The 23,088-nt window shown below is 37.6% G+C and overlaps 1 protein-coding gene across 2 annotated transcripts in view; it reads right to left on the reverse strand.

Moving 5' to 3' along the window:
• shprh (SNF2 histone linker PHD RING helicase) overlaps window positions 1–16,623 on the reverse strand; it is a 36,202-nt gene extending 19,579 nt beyond the window's left edge. Inside the window, exons 1-19 of one of the 2 annotated variants that reach the window (XM_015348719.2) lie at window positions 16,538–16,623; window positions 14,854–15,482; window positions 13,933–14,062; window positions 13,173–13,391; window positions 12,275–12,353; window positions 11,563–11,713; window positions 10,452–10,545; window positions 9,885–10,141; window positions 8,846–9,550; window positions 7,243–7,494; window positions 6,024–6,102; window positions 5,421–5,584; window positions 4,465–4,721; window positions 3,817–3,938; window positions 3,294–3,382; window positions 3,030–3,122; window positions 1,921–2,028; window positions 652–794; window positions 39–212 (exon numbers count right to left, since the gene is read on the reverse strand). In XM_015348719.2, the coding sequence (XP_015204205.1) occupies window positions 39–212; window positions 652–794; window positions 1,921–2,028; window positions 3,030–3,122; window positions 3,294–3,382; window positions 3,817–3,938; window positions 4,465–4,721; window positions 5,421–5,584; window positions 6,024–6,102; window positions 7,243–7,494; window positions 8,846–9,550; window positions 9,885–10,141; window positions 10,452–10,545; window positions 11,563–11,713; window positions 12,275–12,353; window positions 13,173–13,391; window positions 13,933–14,062; window positions 14,854–15,456 (3,719 nt within the window). In that variant the 5' untranslated portion in view covers window positions 15,457–15,482; window positions 16,538–16,623. Of the gene's footprint in view, window positions 1–38; window positions 213–651; window positions 795–1,920; window positions 2,029–3,029; window positions 3,123–3,293; window positions 3,383–3,816; window positions 3,939–4,464; window positions 4,722–5,420; window positions 5,585–6,023; window positions 6,103–7,242; window positions 7,495–8,845; window positions 9,551–9,884; window positions 10,142–10,451; window positions 10,546–11,562; window positions 11,714–12,274; window positions 12,354–13,172; window positions 13,392–13,932; window positions 14,063–14,853; window positions 15,483–16,533 lie in introns of both variants that reach the window. The other variant, XM_015348721.2, reaches the window with a different exon arrangement.
• Between the last annotated feature and the right edge of the window lie 6,465 nt (window positions 16,624–23,088).

Here is a 23,088-nt window from a genome sequence, read left to right on the forward strand (position 1 = left end):
TTGTCACAAGTTGAAGAACTTCTCATTTCAAGGCCTACTTGTTGAGGGGAAGTCGGACAGGTCTCAGGTGACAGATGGTGGCTTCCTCGATTACTTCCTGTGAGGGTGGACCCTCAAGTTTCTTAACACTTTCTCGCACGGCCCTTTGGGACTTCATGAGATCATCCATCTGCGAGCTCAACAGGAATTGCAGCCCTCTGCAATCGCTGAACCTGACAGAACATTCCATAGAAGCAGCATGAGAAATAAACACTCACCTCTTCAGACCTAGGGTAGACAGAATCTTTCAGGTTCTAGCCCCTCTCTCTGTGCAATAAAAAAACTGTTCAACAGGTACAGTATATGTTGCTTTTTGTTACTGTTTCTATTACAATCAACAGAAAGCATAGGGGTAGTCAGTTTAATTAAATTGTTTTTTTGTTAACAACCCATTGCAGTTATAAGTAATAGGTTTATTCCATGCTGAAAAAAAGAAGAAAGAAAACACAATGTTTCGGCCGTGAAGCCTTCTTCACACCTGAAGAAGGCTCCATGGCCGAAACGTTGTGTTTCTTTCTCCTTTTTTTCAGCATGGAATAAACCTATTACTTGTTTCTTTGCAGCCTAAGCATGCTGATGCAGCTACCCATTACCCATTACAGTTATACTTACTTATCAGCCATGGAGAGTTTGGCAGCCTGCTGTTTGTAATTGGAGGTCAGTTCATTCTGAATGCGGAGAACTAGGTCGTCATTGATTGCACACTGTATAGCTCTCTGAATCACATCCAGCCACCATGGTGATCCTGGAGGAATCTACAGCACAGGGGTAATCAGATATATTTTATGAGAATTAAAAGGCGACAACAAGCCTAACAGTGCAGCAGGGCTTTGATTCAAACATGTTTTGAATTACTTCAGTTATGTGCAGTAAATGAATTGTACCATCAATTAATTAATGGTAACTGTACCAGTAATTAATCTGTACCATTTTACAGTTATCATGGAAAGTTACTGAGAAAAGGTGTTTTATCCTAAAAATGTTGTTTACGGACAGAGCTGTGCTGCAGAAGCAGCTGGATACTTAGAACAAAGTGTGATAGCACCCAACTCGTCAAGGGCACAGGATGTTTTAATAATGTTTATCTCTGCTGCTTGAAGAAGGGAGTATGAGAAACTATTTAAATAACTGCACTTCTTTGCTTAAAGAAGAAACCTATAAGGAATGGAAAATTACTGCTTTGCCTGTCCTTGAAGTGTTGCATCAGCTTAAAAAAGATATAAAACAAGAGTTCTCCCTGCTTGCTTTTGAATCAGCTTTCACTTCTCTGCACAGACGTGTGATGGCTTTCTCCCATATTGCAATATGAATAGACCTTACTGAGTGAATGAGAATACCTCTCCTGGCTCTTCTTCGATAAAATTCCACGACATAGTACACAGTACAGATTATTTGTTGTCATGAAGACAGCTATAGATCTTGGTCAAATAGACGCGCCTAGAATTAGCTCATCACTTCCTGCCAGTGCTCCACCTCATTGCTCTCAGTGTGTGTAATCAGCTACTGTCTCAAAAGTCACATTTCCACCTGCATATAACACCACTAACAAATATTTACCTTGAACTCAAAAAAGGATACATCACATACACAGAAGCACAAAAAAGTGCTGACTTTAGAACTGTAATGTTGGACCAGTTTACAAAGAAGAAAGGTTCAGCCAGACTTAATGAGCTAAACATGCATATAGTGACAACAAATGAGGCAGAAAATAGAGGAAGTGGCACTGCAAGAGCACCTTACAGTACTAAAGAGGTATGATTGGTCATTTTAAAGTCATGTACTCACCATTCTTATTATGTACAAATACCAGTCATCTAAGCTCAACCAAAAATCTACTGCCACGAAGTTAACAGCTAGTCCTTCTTTCAGGAGTCAGCGTACCTTGCGTTTGAGCTCTCTGATGTTCTGAACGATGGGCTGTAGGGCCTGATGGGCGTCAGCTACCTCAGAGTTGGACTTGGTCATGTAGTGCTGTCGTAGATGTTCTGCCTGCCAGTGAAGAGCAATAAGAAACTGTCAGAGTCACGCATGGCAATGGAAAAATACTGTATGATACAGCCACGAGCGGGGTGCCGTAGCAAGCATCTTTAAATAGGTTCCGTTTGTGTTTTAGAGACCTGCCTTAGATGTAAAAAAACAATCCGCTTTTATTATACAGTGTGAGAAAACTTCACACACTAGCCCTTACTTGACCTCTATCTATTCTTCCATCAGTCACCCTCTCTATAAATACCAAGGAACCCACTTTTCAAAACTCACAAAAATCCCCCAAAACATTTGCAAGAATCATCTTTCAAAGAAAGTCCATGGGCATGTCCAAAAGATGCTTCCTTGCTCCCTTTTCTCAAACAGCAAAAGGTCAATGACTATCTGGAAGTCTCGGCTTCCTGTTCTTTAAATATCACCTGACAAATTGTCTTCCACAAGGTGACTGAGGATGACAGATCATCTCCTACAGTTTTCTGGGGAATGTAGCTCAGATCAGAGGTGCTATCTTGTCAGAACCTGACATTTTACGTCAATTAATAGTTTACAGTATTCTGAGCAGGGTGAAAAACATGTGCACTGACGGAATGGTACAGTATTAGCTTCAGGAGAAAATTATTGGATGCAACACCTATGTTTCAGGATTTCCACATTAATTGATGGTTTCAAATGTTAAAACTGAGGGAACTGAATTTCTGTCCTAGAGTTTAACTAAAGAAATCTGTATTTCTCAATAAAAGAAGGTGTGAATTATCATTTTTACTCCTGTAATTACTCACTCATCTTCCAACTAGTAAGAAGTAAACTTGGAAAAGATTGCAGGTTCCTTTCTGACCCTTTATGGGAATATTTGGCTCACTTTAAGACAACACCAAAAGGACTGCAAACCATACTGTTTAAAACAAATTTTATCAGTACTATTATGCATAGCAAACTGAGACACACTGATGTTTCCTTCCCTGGTGAGACAGAATCCTGCTGTGAAGTGATCCTTTCCTCCTCACCTCCTCTTTCAGGCGATCATCTCGAAGAGTTGGGGGGATACCAGGGTGCTTTGCATTCAGCAGTTCCATTAAGTTGTGTGTAGCATGCAATCTCTGTAATAAACAAAATAACCCTAATAACAACAATAATAATAATAATAATAATAATAATAATAATAATAATTATAATAATAATCTTAAGAGAATTATCTTCTAAATGTAGGCCACAAAAAACATTTGTAATCCAGACTCTTAACTAAAAGGAAAATTAGAAAATCTGCCAACCTGAAGAGAATCAGTTTTAAGTTTGTCTTTGTGCTCCTCTGAAGACCTTAAAACCTCTCTGTACAGCTCTGTAGCACACACAAATTCTCCTAAAAAGTACAAACACGTTATGAACAGATAAAGAGATTTTCAGGACATAGAAGTGATATGTGATATGATAGCAAATCAGAATGAGAGACTTAAGATAAATTAATTGCAAGTCCTAATAATAATAAAATAAGATGACAAATATGGAGGACATGATTTTGATTTAAAAATATAGAATTATTCTGAATTAAGGGTGGGGCAAAAGAAAGCTAATGAATATCACTTTAGGCAAAGTGGACACATAACCACAGCTGAATGCTGAACACCGAATAGAAAACAAAGCAGTACTAGAAATGATAAATAACACTCAAGAATTACTAATACTTTTTACAAAAATCAAAGATGAACCCACATGCTCACATGCTATATAATTAAATGCAGCTTCAGAAAAAAAGAATACGGAAACACTAAATGAAGAACCATGTTCTACCCATACCTCTTATGATATGAATTCCTGCCAGCCCATTTAAAGCACACACCAGCTGGCGATGGGCCTCCTCACACTCCACTCTGCACTTCTTCTGCAGGGACTTCAGCAGCTCCTCCATCGTCATAGTGCTGTTCAGTCCAGAGAGAAAAAGATGCAGTCAATCTATGTTCTTTGGTACAGGACAAATCTACCCTAAAATAATCAAGTGTGCAGTTGTTACAGCAATTTATAGGGTAACTTCAAGAAAGGAATAAAACAATTATAAAATGACAGCTTTTTAAACAAAAGGTTTATTGGTCTGCAATTTGTTTGCAATCAAAATACTTTTTATAATTTTTATAAACTAAAAAAATATATAGATTTACACGTGTGTAGAATGGTGTGTATAACTTAAACTCTGGTGACCTTTATTCATAATATAATTCGGATTGTGCAGTTTTGGTAGCATTGTCATTCTGTTGAGAGGGAAAAATCATACAAGTTGGAAACAGGAGTGCAGGACAGAATTAGCAGTGCTAATCAATGCCAAAATAAATTTACATCCATTTAATCAGTTAAACACTAAGAGCTGCCTGATGCAGTTGATTTGCTTTCAGAATGTCCTTTTTTAACCAATCCTACAACCAGCCAGGGGAAGCCCCTGGCTACCCCTACCTCTTCTGAAAGGGCAGGAACTCTCCCCGTACAGCCTGGGGGTGGCAGCAAGCCTGACGAAGCCTCAACAGGGGGTAAAGGATGGAGTTGACTGTCCTCCTGTCCAGACTGCTTAGCTTTAGGCTCCAGTCTGAAATCTTCTGTAGCTTCAGTAGAGCATCCTGAGAGCAAACCTCATGTTGGCGATGGTAGAAATGGCCTTCTACTGGGGAGAAGTGAAGCCAGTGGATCTCTTCTGTTTGAGGAGGAATCTGGATCTGAAAAAGAAAAATAGTACAAAACGTAAATGGAATAAATTATATATGTAGACATCTTTATTTTTACATTCAATTCTAAAGACGATGAACAACCATTTGTTTTTAAAAATATGTATATTTTAATGCAGGAGGGACTTGACCAAACAGACATTTTTTCAGATTTAAAAAAATACACAATTAATATTCTACAGTTAAAAACCTATATCAGAAAGAAGTGGAGAATGAGATACCTTATTAATCATTCTTCATAAGAACAGATAATAGAGTTCACCTAGCTCACAAGCAGTCAACTGATCTAAAGATCTCATCCAGCTGTCCCTTGAATGAAGTGTGAACATCAATAACATTCTTGATTTTAAAAGCATATCTATGTAGTTTCAACTTGTGCCCACTGGTCTGTAACTTCATTTTATTAATTTGCGATCTCTTTGCAGCGTTTTAACAATTTGAAAAGCTGTGTTCATGGAACAAAATACTGTTACTCTACATTTGAACTGTGCTTTCTTCAGGAGTTTAAAAGTCTCACTAAGCCAACTTTTCCTTTCTTGTGTGTGAGCTCCCCCTCTTTGTACTTTTTGGTCTTTGTGTTAATTACTGTTTGATTTGGAAAATTCACAATTTCTTAAAAAGAGCAAATCTTTATCACCCTAAATTACTTTATCACCTCGAATATAGTCTACCCCGTTATCTGTGTCATACCTGATCAATGACATCTTTCTTGGCAGATCTCCACATGAGCCTACCAATCAGGTTGTACAGTGGCTCAGAGTTTCCACGGCGATATGGGCGGTAAAGGAGAAGGTCCCACCAGTGCTTCACCCAGTATGGGTCAACTCCCAGGAACAGCACTAAGCCGTACAGATCTGAGCACACAGAGAAACCCAATCTGAACCCAATCAAATAGCTTTGCTGAACAATAAATGAGAAGTATAGCAGCAAAAGTTGGTTCGAAAGCAAATAATCTCATCAGACAAAGCACTTGTATGAATGTAAGCAAAACCCTGACATAAAGCATGTGAAATTAAAAAAATATTCATTTCTACCATGTTATAATAATTCTGAGACAGGAAACAGTAGGGTTAGTAAATGCCTCCTTCCCAAATTTCATGATTATCCCAAGTCCCATTATGAACTACAAAATAACTCATTCAAATTGGGATTGTGTCGACTGTGTCTCTGTAAAAATCATTGGGTATTCTTATAACTACAAACAAGCAAAACAAATAATCTAATCTATGTAGCTGCGAACTTTGCTGGGTATCAGTTTGAACTTCAAAGGTGCTGTGAAGTTCCAGGGCTCACCTTCTAGGCCTCTCTGTACAGGAGTACCACTAACGCACCAGCGGTTGATGGAACTCAGCCTCAGAGCCATTTCTGCTGCCTGCAAAAACACACAGCTAAAGACTTAAATTCATATCAAACATCAGTTTGTCTTCCATGCATATTTTATAATCAGTTCTTATGGAGCTGAGCTAAAAAAATATATTAGCTGAAAACCATGGCAAACTAATTAAGAGGAGTGGACAATCCGAGGCGAGTGGTAGTGAGAGGATGCGGGGATTGTGACCGGATATAGGAAAAACCTCCATGTAATTTAATTGGGATTGATCTCAACAGTAACAGCCTTTACATGAATATAAAGAGAAGGAATTTAGTCTTAAGTATTATATGTCTCTGTCCTATCGTCAATGCACTACCTACTGCTTGTCTGTTTAAAATATATTTTAATATGTTAAATCAATAATTATATTATATTGTACTGTTAATTACAGTAATGCTATAGTTTCTTCCTATACTCTGTTTTGCTGTTTTGTTTATGGATAATCACAGTGATCAATGATTTAACTGTGACTGCTTCTTTTTATAACTATTTTTTAATCTTTAGTCTGGTTATTCAATCTTTACCATGTTTCTCATCTGAATGAATTTAAAAAGTCAAGGTCAAAGACTATAAAGAAAGTAATTTAGTTCAGGATTTTGTTATATCCTCCAAGACCAGTTAAAAAGCAGTTCTGGGGAATGCCTCTGTAATTTTATCTCACGCTCATCAATAAAATGTTTTTTAATTTAAATTAAAGACAACACCAACACCAAAGACAACTTTTCATTCTTGCATTTTGTTATTTGAAACCACTCTATACTGTAACGTGGTTATAAGACAGTTCTTTTACACTGCTCAATAATTTTGCAACAGGCCCTGGAGTTTCAGGCTCATGCTTCAGGTGCAATGCGAAATAATGTGACTGTTTGGTTTTCAATGGCTTTTTCCAATGGTGCTTTGCAATGTTTACAAATTGCAATGATGCAATGTTATATCTCATTCTGTTGTTACAATATTTCTAAAAATCTTTTGCAATGTTGTCACCATTTTATTTGGTTAGCTTTGGTCAGCTGTGCTTGTTGTCAATTAGGATTAATGTCTGACGTCAGTAATAGAAGAACACATAAAGCTACTGCAGCACTGGAAGCCAATATTTGTCTATAGAAATGCCGTACCTGGACAGCCCCTGGCAGCCCCTACCTTGGCAGTGGTGCACTCCACCATCTGAGCTTCATCCAGGCAGACCCTCCACCACTCCACAGCCACCAGGGGGCTGGGAACAGCCATGTAGCGCTTCTGGTTACGGAAACGGCGGCCGTCTTCGCTGTTGCTGTGAGGAATGTCGACGTAATTGAGCTCAGTGCGCAGGACATCATAAGTGGTGATGACCACATCTTGCTCAGCCAGTACGTGAGGTTGAATGAAACCATGTTTCTTTACTCCTTGGTAAACCTGAAGCAAGGCAGAGGCATTCACTGTACTTTTGCTCTTGTTTTCTTACTCCATTATTACACTACGTGACAAAATAAATCATTAGCACACACAACAAAAGAGAAACTACTAAGAAGTGGAGAGCATACTCTAAAAAGATAGAAATAGCTAGTTTTCAAGGTTATCAGAAAAAAAAGTCTCAGAACCACAGTGCACAGTGAATGACTTTGACAGTATTGGCATCTGTTTCTGTGGCAACTGTTTGCAACGGTAGTCTATGGAAGATTGGAGAAGCATAGTCACCCTCCTTTCATCAAAGCCCTTTTCCTCTGCCATCCAATTTTTGAAGAAATTCAAATGAGTTAAAAACACTTATGTTTCAAATACACATTGATTACTTAGCTTTTTATTGCTCAGCATGCAGCTAGGGAAGCAGGCACCTAAAATGCTTTTACTTAAGTGTGTCCCAGTAATCTTTGATGGTTTAGTGAACTCATCCAGAAAAATTAAAATTTCAGCAGCACTGGGTTGAAGCTTTTGATGATTCAATCTCAAGGGCGTGCTTATTAGACAGTGAAAAATGCTCTTTTAACATGCTGCAATTTCTACTTTTTTATTTCTCACACCACAACAGTTTTAATATGACACGTTTAAACCTGTCTCCCGGAATAAATGAGTAGAACCTGCACTGAGCTTGTTTGTAATGGCTCAATGCTCTGCATCATAGAATGTCATTAGTATGCAGGATGCCACAAGGACCAAAACCTAAAATAGAACACTGTGTTTCAAGCCCTTTATTGCCTTCTTCATCTGTCACACTAATGACATCTCAGCAATGCCTGCACACCTTTATTCTGAATCTGGGTGACATTTCAAGGTGGAGACCTTTGTTTTCAACCTGAACTTCATGTAAACAGAAAAATAATATTTATATCCATCTCAAATTGAAGTGGAACAACAGAAAAGTGTGCAAGTCCTTGAGATAATCTCCAACTCGGTGCCCTATTGTTCTCCCTTTTATATTCAAGTAGCTTTAAAGTATTTTATTTTTTATTATTACAAACCCTAGCTAAAGCAAACTGAAGAAAAAACAATCCATTCTTGTATAAAAATGCATGAGAATGATTTTCAAAACAAGATTCTAAAATAATGTGAGCTGGAAACAAAGTTCCAACCAACAGCCCACCAAATTAAAATATTCTAATGAAAACACAAATGTGGCAATTTAAGCTATGTCTTCAATAAAAATAAAAACCTGCAGAAAATAGAGAAGACCCTTTTCTTTGGTTCTTGGTGTATTCTTATTCTGAGAGGGGCCAAAATAAATAGAAAGAGAAAAATAAAGATAAAGATTCATTCATAAAGACCTTACCAGGACTCTCAGAGAAGATGACCTCACATGGCGGTTAATCTCATCAACCCACTGGTGGCAGATAGAGCTAGGTGAGATGATTAATGTTGCCCCTGTGGGCACTGGTGTCATAGCAACCAGGCAGTGAGGGCAGTAGAAAGGGGTTGTGCCCAGGTTCGCTTCCTTGTAGTTGACACACTCTGCATGCTGCCACAGAAAACAGTTCAGACATTGCACTCGGGCCTTGTAGTCAATCAGGCCCAGCTCCCCGCAGATGCACTCAAAGCGATAATTGGATGTGTTAAAGGGAAGAACTGTGGAGGATACAACAGGAAAAGGTGCTTTGGAGCCACATAGAGAATCTGATTGTACGCAGTCTGAGCTGCTTTCTTTCTTTACTGTGGAGTCACATTTTTCATGTGTCATGTTCTGCAGACAGCCATTCCGGGCCTCTTCATCATCTGTGACAGGGCTTTCATGTCTGTTGACAGACTGTATAAGCTGGGTTTTGCATTCAGGCACATCTTCTGAGGGGCTGGGTTCAACAGCCCCCTCTTTGTTTAGACCACAGTAGTTGTGCTCCTCCAGTGAGGCGCTTACAGGGGGGTTGATTTCCAAGGCATCCCCATGAAGAGGTGTCTCCATGTTTTCTGAGCTCACCTCACTTGAAGACTTCCGAGTTCTGCGAGGGCGACTGCCAGGGCTACTTAGGGAAAGGTCAGAATTCTGAAAAAGTTTTAAATAATATTATGACAGAATGAAATCATTAGAACCTCTAGAAAATAATATATTCTTTTGTCCTAGAGTTCTTACTTTTCTCAAAAGTAACACTCTATCGCCTGATGTAGGGAAACAGGTTAAGGCAGGCTATAAAATGTCACAGTATGTAAAACATTCAAAGCCCTTCTTTATAGAGCCCCAAGAAATAAAAAGAAGAAGAAATGCTAAAATTGAACACAACAGCAAATAAATGTTTTCTGCTGGGACAAAACTTGTGTTTTTACATAAATTAAGATATAAATTGAATGTTGTTTCCCTCTCAAAACCCAAAATAACTCACAGGCTTTGCAGCCCCTTTGCTCCGTTTGGCTTCTTTGTAGTTTTTCCCAAGCCTGAAGGACCCTGCTAGCCCTCTGCCTTTCACCTGCTCCACCACTTCCTCCCCAATCAGCTTGGTCAGGGTCTTCTTGATGAGACGGCGGTTTCTCTGCAGGTCATACTGATATGTAGCTCGGATATAAGTGAAAATAGCATTGACCGAGGCCCCTTTTCCAACCTTCATCTCCTTGATGGCAGTGAGAAGCATCTCCCGCAGAGCTACAGGCACAGAACACCACAAAATCAAATGGAGATGTAAAGAAAGATGTTTGCAAGATGATAGAGATGTTAAAATGTTTGCAAGATTTCTGGATGCTGCCTAACAGCAATTGAGAAAAGGTTACTCATTCTGCACAAAGGGGAATTCATAAAACAACCTATAAGAGAATTTCATTGTTTAATCGGTGATGCACTTTAAGTAGCTGCCATTATTTGGGGATTAATAGGGGATATTTGAAAAGTATGTCTTGGTCATAATACTTATGTGACAAACCATAGATTTGTATTTTAATACATTTTCGGTGCTTACTTGGATAGGAGACCTTTTCTTTGGGTTTAATATCACACTCTTTTTTCTTTCTGTCTATTGGAGGAGGAGGGACGAAATAATTTACAGATCTTCCCTAGAAAATACATAGACACAAAAACATTAGACAATATTAGACAAATTATATTAGACTAAATATTATAAATATTAGACAATATATTATTATTATATTATTATTCGGATTACTATATAAATATTAGACAAACAGACAAATTAGAGTTGTTCGCGAAGTCAAAGTGTTTTTCTTATCTTTTATGTAAGCAACTCAATTAAAAATTGAAGTAAAATACACACTCCACGACGTCCTCCATAACCACGTATTTGTTTGTATAACATAACATCATCACTTTATTAGCCCTATACAATTTCTTGCATTAGGAATTTGTCTTTTCGCATACCCCAGCATTGCTCTCCATGAGACACAGACAGGGAGAGAAGCTTGGGGTAAGAGCACAGAGTCAGCCATTGTACAGTGCCCCTGGAGCAGCTGGGGTTAAGGGCCTTGCTCAGGGGCCCAATGGAGTAGGATTCCTCTGCAAGCCGTGGGATTTGAACCAGCAACCTTCCAGCCACCGGCGCAGATCCTTAGCCACAGAGCCAGCGCTCCGTCCTATATATAAGGCTAATGAAAATAAGCAATAAACAAAAGTTCTCATCTGTTTACCAGTTAGTATCCTGATCATTCCATTTCTTTAAACCATGCTAGCATAATAACTGATTCAGACTGGCAGTAACATTTTTACACTTGCATTTGTGCTACTCCATTAAATTAATATTTTCCCCATTTCCATTAATTACATTTATAAGTAATTTATAAAGTACAGTACTTTATTTGTTTTAACAAACAGTGCCCTATTAGATCTGTTCCACTGTAAAACCAGAATTTTAACTAAATTTCAGAGCAGCAAGCTTGCTCCCATTCATATATCAATTGTGCAGGATTGTATCTGTGATTAGAGTCCTTATTAGAGTAGCCTTATTAAACTTAAGCTGTATAACCTTCACAGGAATGCAAAACTTCTTATCTGCAGCTGTAACCTGACCGTGCTCTCTGGGCTGTCTCCAGCCTCTACAGCCCATAAACTGAGAGTACCTCGGGCAGTAGAAGACCGTGCTGGCTCAAGCCCTCGCGCGTGTGGCACAGAATGAGAGCCAGGACCTCCACTGTCTTCCCCAGGCCCATCTCATCAGCCAGGATTCCACCAGGCCAGTCATCACCAGCAATCGGGAACTCGCGGATCAGGCTGCAACAAAGAAGCGCTCAGCAAAGCCCAGCATCAGACTAAGGACAAGAAGAATACAACCATACTAGGAGCCCAGCATCCAAGCCGAAAGTGACTGAAGGACTTCTCTCATTCAAGTTTCATCATTGCAAAGGCATCTAGACTGTTCCCAAAGAAAGATTTCATCCTCACCAGCCAAGACAAGGGCCATTTTTACATCAGATAATTTTTTACATATGTACAAATTATTTACATACTGTATATTTATACATAAAGATACATTTTTAGAACAACTTAATACTCCTGGCCATACTTTGAGTGGGGGCATTGTCTGAATCCAAAACAGTGACATCTAGGCTTCAGGGAACATCCTGTCCTCCGGGTTGAGCCTAGGACAACTATAAACCTCGTGAAACTCTTTGAGCCACAATTGTACTATACATGTAAATGTTTTTAATTGCAACAGAAATAAAATACGGTGTTTAACTAATCTTAGTTTTTATATCCTCAAACCACACATAGATTACATATGACATCTCATATTACTTCCCTAAGACCAAGAAACTGAACACTGTGTCTTACCAGCCTGTGTAGGGGTTATAGTACAGTGTCTTCCCACAAATCGTCACTACATCTCGCCATAAGAAATGTATAGACTTTTCTGAAATTAAAACATTGTTTTATTATTTACAATGAAAATAAATTAATGTTTTCATTTAAATAAAATGATTTTTTGGTTTAGCACACTAGCAGCTGCTTAATAGTTATGCCTGACTAGGCACAATTCTTTCAATTTTTTTCACCAGAGCAGAAAAACTCATTAATTCATAATAACAACCCTTAATACTAAAACAGTGGATCCTGAAACTGGGGTCCCGATTTCTATTAATACTTTAGAGAATCTGCTTTAATTTAACATGTTAAAGGAATTATTCCAGATCAGTTCTCTGCACAGGAAACATTCACCAGTGACCCTAAATGATTTCATGGTTCACACCATCACACTACATGATGCATCTACATGACAACATAGCTGTATCTCTCCTTTCAGTCAGAGATAATTTTGATAATTATCCAATCCTATGGCTGGAGGCGTTGATGAGGTCAGATCCAATGTTTTGAATGAAATTCATTTTGGATTTAGTCACATTCTTGAGTGCATAATATGTGAAAATGCAACGACCCATTATTATTATATAATATATAACATATAAGTTAAGTTATTATTCCTCTTCTTCACTAATGTGCTCTGTATTTAATATACTGTACAGCAAAATGTAAGCATAGAGTATGTTGTTTTCTATCACTGGCAATAAAATGACAGAATATGAAGAAGATTGAATATGGAGGTCTAATTCAAGGAATAACTAGATTTTCAGTTTATCCAGCTCAGACTCGCCAATATTTTCATTTAACAACACAAAACAAATTAATTGTACATTGTAGAAAACAGGAATATTTACAGGTAGCAAGCACATACCTTGTAACACATCAAGTTTATATTTCTCTCTTTTCAGCATCCAGTTGACAGCTTGGCACTGGTAAGGTCTTAGTACAGGGATCAGTGCTGGATGCTGAATGTCATCTCTCATAACATGGCCTTCATTCAGGTCGAAGTGTCTGACATGATCATAAAGTTCTTCAATATTCTGGCGCTCAAGATCAGTGTCAGGATCCTCTTCTTCATTCCCACCCCACTCTATAAACAGAACAGGCATTATCTTTAAATAATCTTTTTAACCCCTACTTATGATGAGAGAACATTAAAACATCTTCATTATGTCACTTATGCAAGCACAAGAAGAATAAGGACAGACTTTTAGAAACCTTCAATGTCAGAGCGATTTGCGATGAGCACTGACTGGAACAATGCAGTGTGTCCCACTGATAATATTGCAGTATGCAGATACCTGGCAGTTCACAGAGGTTGCTAAGGATACCCTGGCTCACTGAAACCCATCCAAGTTGGCTACTATTTAGGGAATGTTGGCTTAAGTCAGTGAATGAAATTTGCACTTTTTGGACAAAAAGAGGTCAAGCGTCTTTTTCGTGTACGGACTAAAGCCATTAGAACTTGACAAAAATATTTTCTGACTGCTTATGGCAGCCTCAATCCATTTAAAGGAGTTGCCTCACCTTTAACCTAAATCTTAGTGGTGATTAAAAAAAAAACCAACAATAAATATTTTTCTATACAAATGTACAGCTTTTCATGTACCTTTTTATGGGTCATAATTTACCTGGAATTATGAAGTCATAGAAGAGCTCCATCAGCTTCTGGATCAGCTGGTTTGCTTTTCTTATTCGGCCATTTCCTTCACTCAGGAACTCTGGCTTTCCTAGTCCAGCTTCCAAGATGAATACGCCCAACTTTCCACCAATAAACAATAAACAAAACCCATTTTACAGAACAGACAAGATGGTTTACATCACACAAGACATCTTTTAGAGATCTAACATTAAACTTGAGTTCTGCATTCCATTCAAGACATCTTGGAGAATAATTATTTTTTGTCTAATTTTAGTAGAACATGTTAAGTCTCTTCATTTGAAAAAAGAAAATGGAAAATGAGAAATGAATGCCTCCGTTTTCATTTTTACTTCCCTGAAATGAAAAACTTGAATCTTTTTAACATTTATATACCATTATAGTTGTCCATACTCCCATTTAATTATAGTCCAATGCTGCTCCTAGTGCACCAATATACAATAGATAGTTTTGTAAGCAGCCTTAAAATCATCATTTTAAAATATCTGGAATAACTTAATTGATCTGTTAAACAACTGTTAAATTATGTAACTCAGGAGACCCTTGTGCACTTGAAGACCAGAGCACCCTTCATTAAACAAATTACTTGCTTAATTGATCAATAACTACCAAGTCTGCCTAATCTTTAAATACCAGGTAATTAGTGTGACCTGTAAGATTAACTGGGCAGGTACTCACCAGGACCAGTCATTGGAGACCTGTAAATGTGTTGTTACTTTTGCAGTTATAAAATATAATTAAAATGTTACAGCACAACTTGAATAAAAAAAATGCTACAAAGCACTAACTTAAATATTTTTTAAAAAGTGTATTAAAAAAAATATTTAACTGATTGTTTCCAGTTAATATTACTACTGCTATTATTATTATTGTTTTTGTTGGTAGTGCATACCTTCACACAATCAAAGACGTCTGTCTGCATTTGGCAGAGCTGAATAACTCTTCTCTTCTGCAGCCACGCCAAGTCTTCCAGCAGAGCCCCACTTAGAGAGCACTCGACTGGGCATGCCTGCTCACTGCTGCAGCCAGGCTCCTCTGGGCCCTCACTTTCACCCTCCTTCAGGAGAGACACACCCAGCTGGCCATTGCTCCTCTGAAGAGTGAAAGTCCTGCTCTGAATATTGAAGGAAAACTGCTTTGAGTGAAGGCTAAACTCTCCAATCAGAGCCTTCCAGAATGGGTCCAAATCAGAAGAAGGCAGGACTTTTAGTGTTAAAGGAGTGGGAATATCTGATGAAGAGCATGTGGGCTCTTCTCCTGGTGCACATAGCCTGTCTGAGCCAGGGAATCTCTGGCCCACAGCACTGCAGCCTTCCTCTAAATACTCTTCACCAACAGCGGTAGGAGGAGTAATCGAGCAACCTGTGTGTGGAATACCGACATCCTCTATAATCACATCTTCCTTCCTTAGGTCCTCATGCATGCTCCAGCTGAGCTTCTTCTTGGCCTCCTCGTCTACCCTCACAGGAGGTGCTCTCTTCCTTCTGCTACTCATGGCTTCCCAAGTTCAACATTAACACCCTACATGAAATGTGAAAGAAAAAGGGAAACAGCTACTTCTTAATGAGTTTATCATTTCCTGTTTGTTCTAAAAAGCTCATTCTCGAAATTGCACCTGTGTAAACACTTAAGCATCTTCTGTAGTAAATGTATGATATGCAGAGTTGCATGCTCAGAAAGAGAAAATGAACTGAATTTACAGCTTGGCAGATTTTTACCTGAGTTGTTTTTTTAGTTTACTTTAAAAAAAAAAAATATCCTGAGAATATTTATATAAATACATGAACTATATACTATATAAGTGTAATAAAGATCTTGGTCGAGATACATCAACATTGGCAAAGCGACCTAAAATAAAATATTTTCAATATTTTCCACATTTGATTTTTCACTACATTACCATGAGACTATGGTTGCATGGAGCACGTACAGTATGTGCCAAAACATTAATCATTTAGGACTGTGACCACAGTCAAGCAAGACACTATAACAAGGCAACGCAGTGAAATACAAAGAGCTGTTTAAGCTCTTTTATATGAACTGAGGCTTTAGGGGCGGCTTATACTGTAGTGGTAAACCTGGAAATAAAAATAATCAAACGTGGTCTTAAACTACAAACGAAACGTTACCGATTACAAAAGGATGTCGCACAAGCGAAATTAACATTATAAGTTATGAACGGACAAGAATATCCTTTGTTTAATATACATGATCATAGTTAAGTACTATTTTGATCGGTTAGTCCCAGTCATGTGTCTGCTAAGTTTTTTTTTTATTTTTATCCATGATAGACTGATAAGAGATACAATCGCGGTATTTACATAAGTTTTATTTATACTTTCACAATAAAATAAATCATAGCAACCTACAGACCATTCTGGCTATGTAAGTTTAATTTACAACAGCAACAACAATACTAATAGTAACAGTGGAGATTATCATCATAAAGCAAACGTAGCAAACTGTTACAAAACAAGGCAGCGCATTTTTAATTCTTGACGGTTTTCGTTAAAATCCTTTAACTGAGAAACGCTAAAGCGCTAAAACAAAATTGTAATAATATTGAATGTACTTGCAGAAATATTGACCAGAGACCCTTTTCGCCTTAGAAGTATTATCTCCTATAACAACCACAACACTACACTTTTCGCCGCCATCTTTAAAGCACAGGAAGTAAAACCTTCTCCGAAAGTAAGAGTTGGATTATGAAATTTGCACCAGAGGGCAGTCTAACGCCTGTAACGAGAGGTCGGATTTGAAATGTGTTCCTCTCACTAAATTTGCTCTTCGTTGCTTTACAATCACAAATAACGTGCAACTTATTTAAAATGGAAATTACATATTTAATTTTCAACATAAGAAAAATATATTTTTCATAATCAAGGTGACAGCAGTTGTAAATTCTTAAGACGCATGTTTAATAATTTTGGAAAAAAAGATCCATTTAAATAATATCACACTAATCCCAAAAAATGACAAACGAAGAAAAAAAAAGAAATACGTCATCCATTATAGTAAAACAATGTTTTATTATGGATATTTTAAAATTAAATGAAAACCCTCAAATCACTACAGTGGTGTCTTTGTGGCTTGAATGTATATCTTCAGTATTGGAAGGAGCACTTGATTAAATATAAGGATGCAAAAAAATCTGCTAGATCCAGCTCCCTTTCCCACATCATTGAGAACAACCATAACAATCCTAGATACCTGTTCTTCACCATTAATAAACTGCTAAATACAAACTGCTCCACCCCATTACCTGTGTCATCCCAACTTTGCAACACTTTCTTAGAGTTTTTTACTCTTCACATTTTTACATTTATGTTTTTTACATTTTAATAAATGCCAGGAGTCCATGAGCACTGGAGTAGTACCAACAGCCTTAAAAACACCTGCAGTTACCTCTGTGCCTAAAAAAACAAATATGGACATTCTAAGCAATTGTCACCCTAAATCCAACCTACCTTATATTGCAAACATTTTAGAATGTGCTGTAACAATTTAACAACCATCTAATTGCAAACAATCTCTTCAAACCCCTCCAGTCTGGTTTCAGACCATTAAGCAGCACAAAAACTGTCCTTGTTAATGTTACTAACAATCTTCTTAATGCTGCTGATTTCTCTTTCAATCCTTACTCTCCTTTACCTCAATGCTGCTTTTGACACCATCATGTCGTCTTATTTAGTTCAGAGTTTCTGACTTTGCTCTTAAATGGTTCAATTCTTACCTTACTGATCGTTAACACTTTGTCTCCCTTGGGGGTTTCAGTTCTGAAGTTGGGCTTGTTAAGTCTGGTGTTCCTCAGGATTCATTACTGTGCCCCCTACTATTCAACACTGACATGTTCGCACTTGGTCAGTTATTAAAATAACATGGTCTCAAAAATAAATCTCAAATCTACATTACTACTAAATCTAAAGTAACCTATTGTGCGCACTGTAATTACATTTCTGGCATAAAATTGTGGATGACTCAATTTTCTTCATTTAATAAGTGTTCTTCTTACACTTACTGTACTGTATATAGTGTTTTTCTGGACACTCCAATCACACAGGATATGGAATACTCTCCTCCTCCACAACCATTGTGCAGCACCTACAGTACCTGGATGCCATAGTGTGCCAGAATGCTCACAGGGTGATTCATAGATGGGGATTATTAAGAGGCCATGATTGATAAAGGCCAAATGGGAAAATTGACCAGGAGGCCAGGGTAACTCTTTTCAAGAAACTCCCTGGGATTTTTAATGACCACAGAGAGTCAGGACCTCGGTTTTACGTCTCATCCGAAGGACAGTGCCTTTTTACAGTATAGTGTCCCCATCACTATATTGGGTTATTAGGACCCACATACTATAGACCACAGGGTGAACACCCCCTGCTGGCCCTACTAACACCTCTTCCAGCAGCAACATTGTTTTTTCCTAGGTCTCCCATACAGGTACAGACCAGGTCCACACCTGCTTAACTTCAGTGGGTTATCAGATATGAGTTGCAGGGTGACATGTGTGCTGGCAGTATTTGAACTGCAATAAGACTGAAGTCATGCTTCTTGGCCCCTAACATCAATTATCTAAAGTCAGTGCAGCAACCCTATCTGTGGATGGCACTGTATTTGAATTTTAATCTGAACTGAAGAATTTGGGGTGAAATTTGATCCAGGCTTGATGTCTGACTCACCTGTGCAAAATATAGTGAAAACTATGTCTTATGTTGTCTCAGATTGTAACAGAGACTAAACAAACCTCAGTGTCAAGAATTCCGCAGCCAGAATCCTAACCGAGTCACGTGCAGGTAATCACATTACTCCTGTTCTGGAATCTTTGCTCTGTCTTCCTATCAGGTTTCATTCCGACTTCAAAATCCTCATTCTCACCTACAGTATAACGTTCTGTATGGCTTGGCACCTTAGTACCTGTCTGACTTATTATTTTCCTACTCCCCACCTCGCAACCTGTGTTAGTCTGATTCTGGTCTCCTCGTTGTTTGTCCTCCAAACTTGCCTACACTCTGTGGGTGACAAGACCTTCTCTTGTTACACCACACAGTTCTGGAATTCTATTCACAAGGATATCAGAGAGTCACCTTCCCTGGGCACATTCAAATCCAGACTCAATTTTGTTTATTTTTTGAAACACTTAAATTATTTATTATCTGTGGTTCCCCCTGCATCCTCTACTGCATTCTAAACTCTCTTGTTTAATTGTGCAAATTACTTTATATTATTTCCTGTCTTTGTTATTGTGTCTTTTGTTTTAACTGTCTTTTTTTACTATTGTAGAGTGCTTTGAGAAGAAACTTTTTAAAGGGTTTTAAAAAAAGTTTTTGATCATTATTATTGCCATTTCTTTTCTCTTTATCACCCAACTGCTTGAAATTTTGTTCATTATACACTGCTTTTATTGTACGTTTTTCTACGATGTTTTCAAACCTGTAAGAAGCTCCTTAAACATCCAGAACATATTGTGATGTGTAGTATAAAATGCAAGTAGTACTTGTAAGCACTTGTTGTGGAAGTGAGGAACAAGCTACACAGCCTTATTGTGATGGATTGTGATGGTGTATTTAAAAAAAGGTCTGGATGACATTTTTGGCCTCCTTTCATTTGCCTGAGTTCTGTGGAGGAATGACAAAAATCACCAGAGACATACTGTATATAGTACTGCAAAGAACACTTAACTTCTAAAAAATACATAAAAGAAATATGTCCTATAACAGCTTTTGGATAAGAACACTATACAGCAAGCAATAGTGGAATAGCAGTAATATATGGCAATCAATACATACCTGCATTCCGTGGATTCATTTTACTCAGGAAGCCAATCCATCCCCATTGATTCACCCAAGCTCATCAGCTAAGGGGTTGCAGCCAGTATGCAACACACAGTCAGAGCTGGTCTGGAACCTAGACTGTCTTTCACACTTGATTAAGTCATTTTCAGGGAGGGACTTTATGCCCTTCCTATGTCATTTACTCTTGATTCCTAGGGGCACAGGACATAAGAAAAGTTAAAGAAAATTGGTGACAATTCAGTAAATCTAGTTCATTTAGTTGTAAGTAGCTAAATGATATAAGGATCTTGCCTGACTGTTTCTTGAAATAAGCCAGGGAGTCATCTTCAACAACATGACTGGCTAGTTTAATCAGAATTCCCACTACTATATGTGCTTCCTATTCTCAGTTCTACATCTACGCCCTTATACAGTTGTGTAGTGTAGCACCCCTGCACTCTCACCCCTAACTGACTCTAACTGTGCCTGTTTCCTCCTGTATTATCTAATATAAGGGGTCCCCCCATGTACTCTTTCGCCACATGTGCTGCTGTGGCAGACTGCAGTCAGCCTCTCTCTTCAACCCCTTTATCACTCTCCATAGTGACTAACATGCCCTCTGTAAAAATAACAGCCAATAAACCCTGTTTTATTGTAACTGAACTCCAGCCTACCTCAGCTGCTAAATATGAGTGTAGAACCATTTGCTGCAGTAGTTTCCACCTGGGACATTGTCTTTCACTGAAGAAGACAATGAAGACCACAGAGTTAGTGCCTATGAGAATTTTGAATATTTGCCCAAAGTACCACTGAAACATTTTAAATTAACCTAGTAAAAAGAAAACCAAAACTTTTTGATAAATATTTTCCTAATATATACACTAATTTTTAATATTCTTACATTAGAAAGCCCCAAGTTATGGTTGGGAATAGCATCCTTCTTAAATTATCCAATAAGATTTTTTTACATTATTCATATTTAAGAAAGAAAAACATAATCTCAACTGTACACTGTTAATCTTTGATAGAAACATTAACATTTTCTTCATACCTGTCTATGTATAGATACAGTAAGTTCTATATTAATAAGCAATAAGTTAGGGTTAGAGTAAGCTTTCTTTTAAAATTAGACCCCCAATAAGATTTTTTTTACATTATTCCCATTCTTTTAATGAAAGTTTTAATACACACTTATTGCTACATTCACTTTTTTCTAGACTGTATATTGCGCATTAAGTTAATATATATGCACATTAATGACAATTTGTCCAAACGACTTCAAAAGTATGACTTTCCTCTTAAAATAGAACTCAACAAAGCTGACAAAGTCTAAATAAGTAGTACAGGTAGGTAGCTGCATCAGCATGCGTAGGCTGCAAAGGAACAAGTAAAGGTTTATTCCATGCCGAAAAGAGAAGAAAGGAAACACAATGTTTTGGCTGTGGAGCGTTCTTCGAGTGTGTAAAAAGTCTAAATAATCACAGTAAAAATAGAACCAAAATTTTACAAACTATAATATACAGCACAGTAAAATCAATGGGTTTTCCAAATGGATAAGAAAAGATTATTTTTTTAATTTAAAAACATGCAGTTATACTCAGAGGACAATTATCTTTCTTTCTATGACATTGTATTTAAAAAGGTTACATCAATGCATTTAACATTAATATTTTTGAACTTCTATACAAAAAATGATAGAAAGATTTCCCTCAGTTAGGGTTAGCTAAAAAAAGACCTCACGTAAGATTTTTCTTCACATTATTCCTAAGTTTTTAAATAGGTTTAAATGTTTAATTAGTGCTGAATTCAATTTTTTTCTAGCCCATACTGTATACTGTATTCCTTATACCTTTAATGTGCCCATCAGAAAGAATTCATTCAAATGACCTCAAAAGTCATTGCTCTTAAACCAGAACAATAGCTGACACAGTCTTAATTAACTCGGTGAAAACATAACCAGAACTGTACACAGAGTCAATTTTTGAAAGTAAGATTAACTTTTTCTTTGTACCTACCTTTTTTATAGCCGACTTCTATATTAATAAGCTCCAGTGGTAAGGGTGAGCTTTCTTCTAAAATTAGATGTCATATAACATTTTTTATATTATTCTCATACTTTTAATGAAGTCTTTTATATTCACTTATTTCTACATTTACTTTTTTGAGATCATACTGTATATTGTACATAACATTTGTATTGGGCTCATCACTAGCAATTTGTCCAAATGACCTCAGTATTTGACCTCAGTATGGATTTCATCTTAAAACCAAACTACATCTGACACAGTCTTAACTGTTAAAATGAAACCCCAAATCATATCTTAACAGAGTCCACAACTGATAGTGAGCTTAACTTCTTACATACATACAGTACCTTTGTGAAGACGATTTCTATTTTAATAAGCACTGAACCAGAGTTAGGGTTAGCTTTCTTCCAAAACTATACTTCCAATAAGATTTATTTCACACTATACAAGAGGTTTTAAAGAAGGTTTTACACAATACTTAGCACTGTGCCCATTCCCACATTTTTAAACAAAAATTCAAAAGTGTAAGTTTGATTTCAATTGGAATTACAGGTGAAACATTCTTAATGAACACAGTCAAAATACAACCAGAACTCCAAACAGAGACAAACATTCACAGTAATATTAATTTTTTCCTAAAAAATAACACTTGTGTAGAAGAATTTTACATTAATAAGTACTGACTTAGAGTTAGGGTCAGCTTTCGTCTGAAATTAGATTTCCAAAAAGATTTTGTTTCACAAAGAGACTGGAGCCACAAGGGGACTGCAATGAGACATTTACACAATAAAACTAAGGGATTAGCTGCACCTGATACAGAAGGAGGGTGTCTGTTTAGACCCTCATGATTCATTTGCACAGGGAGACTCTGAAATCTCAGAGTGAGATTTCTCAAATATTTAGAAAGGCAGAACACCAGTCCAGGTTAAAAATAACTAACAATTTATGTACCAACTTCAGTCCTGGTTGATGGTCACTTTCATCCACCCTGACCTACTTCTTCCAGATGTCCAGCTGTAACCCCCCAACCTGAAACTGAGTACAGCCACAAGAGAAGAGACCTCCATGAATGGGTGGACCACTGCTGTCCTAGTAGCAGGGAACTAGCAATTCAAGTATGGAATTCAGTATCCATACTGATTCAGTATCCATATCCATTCAGTAACCATACTTCCAACCTAGACCAGCATTCAAGATGCTGGTCTGGGTTGGAAGCAACCATCCAGGGGACATGCATCCTGGGGCTGGATTTCTTCTGGGAATCCCAAGCCCAACTGGATCTCCATCAACTGGACTCCTCCTCCACCAGAGAACACGTCATGC

The sequence above is a fragment of the Lepisosteus oculatus genome, chromosome 2 (genome assembly GCF_040954835.1).
Source record: "Lepisosteus oculatus isolate fLepOcu1 chromosome 2, fLepOcu1.hap2, whole genome shotgun sequence".
Classification (NCBI taxonomy): domain Eukaryota; kingdom Metazoa; phylum Chordata; class Actinopteri; order Semionotiformes; family Lepisosteidae; genus Lepisosteus; species Lepisosteus oculatus.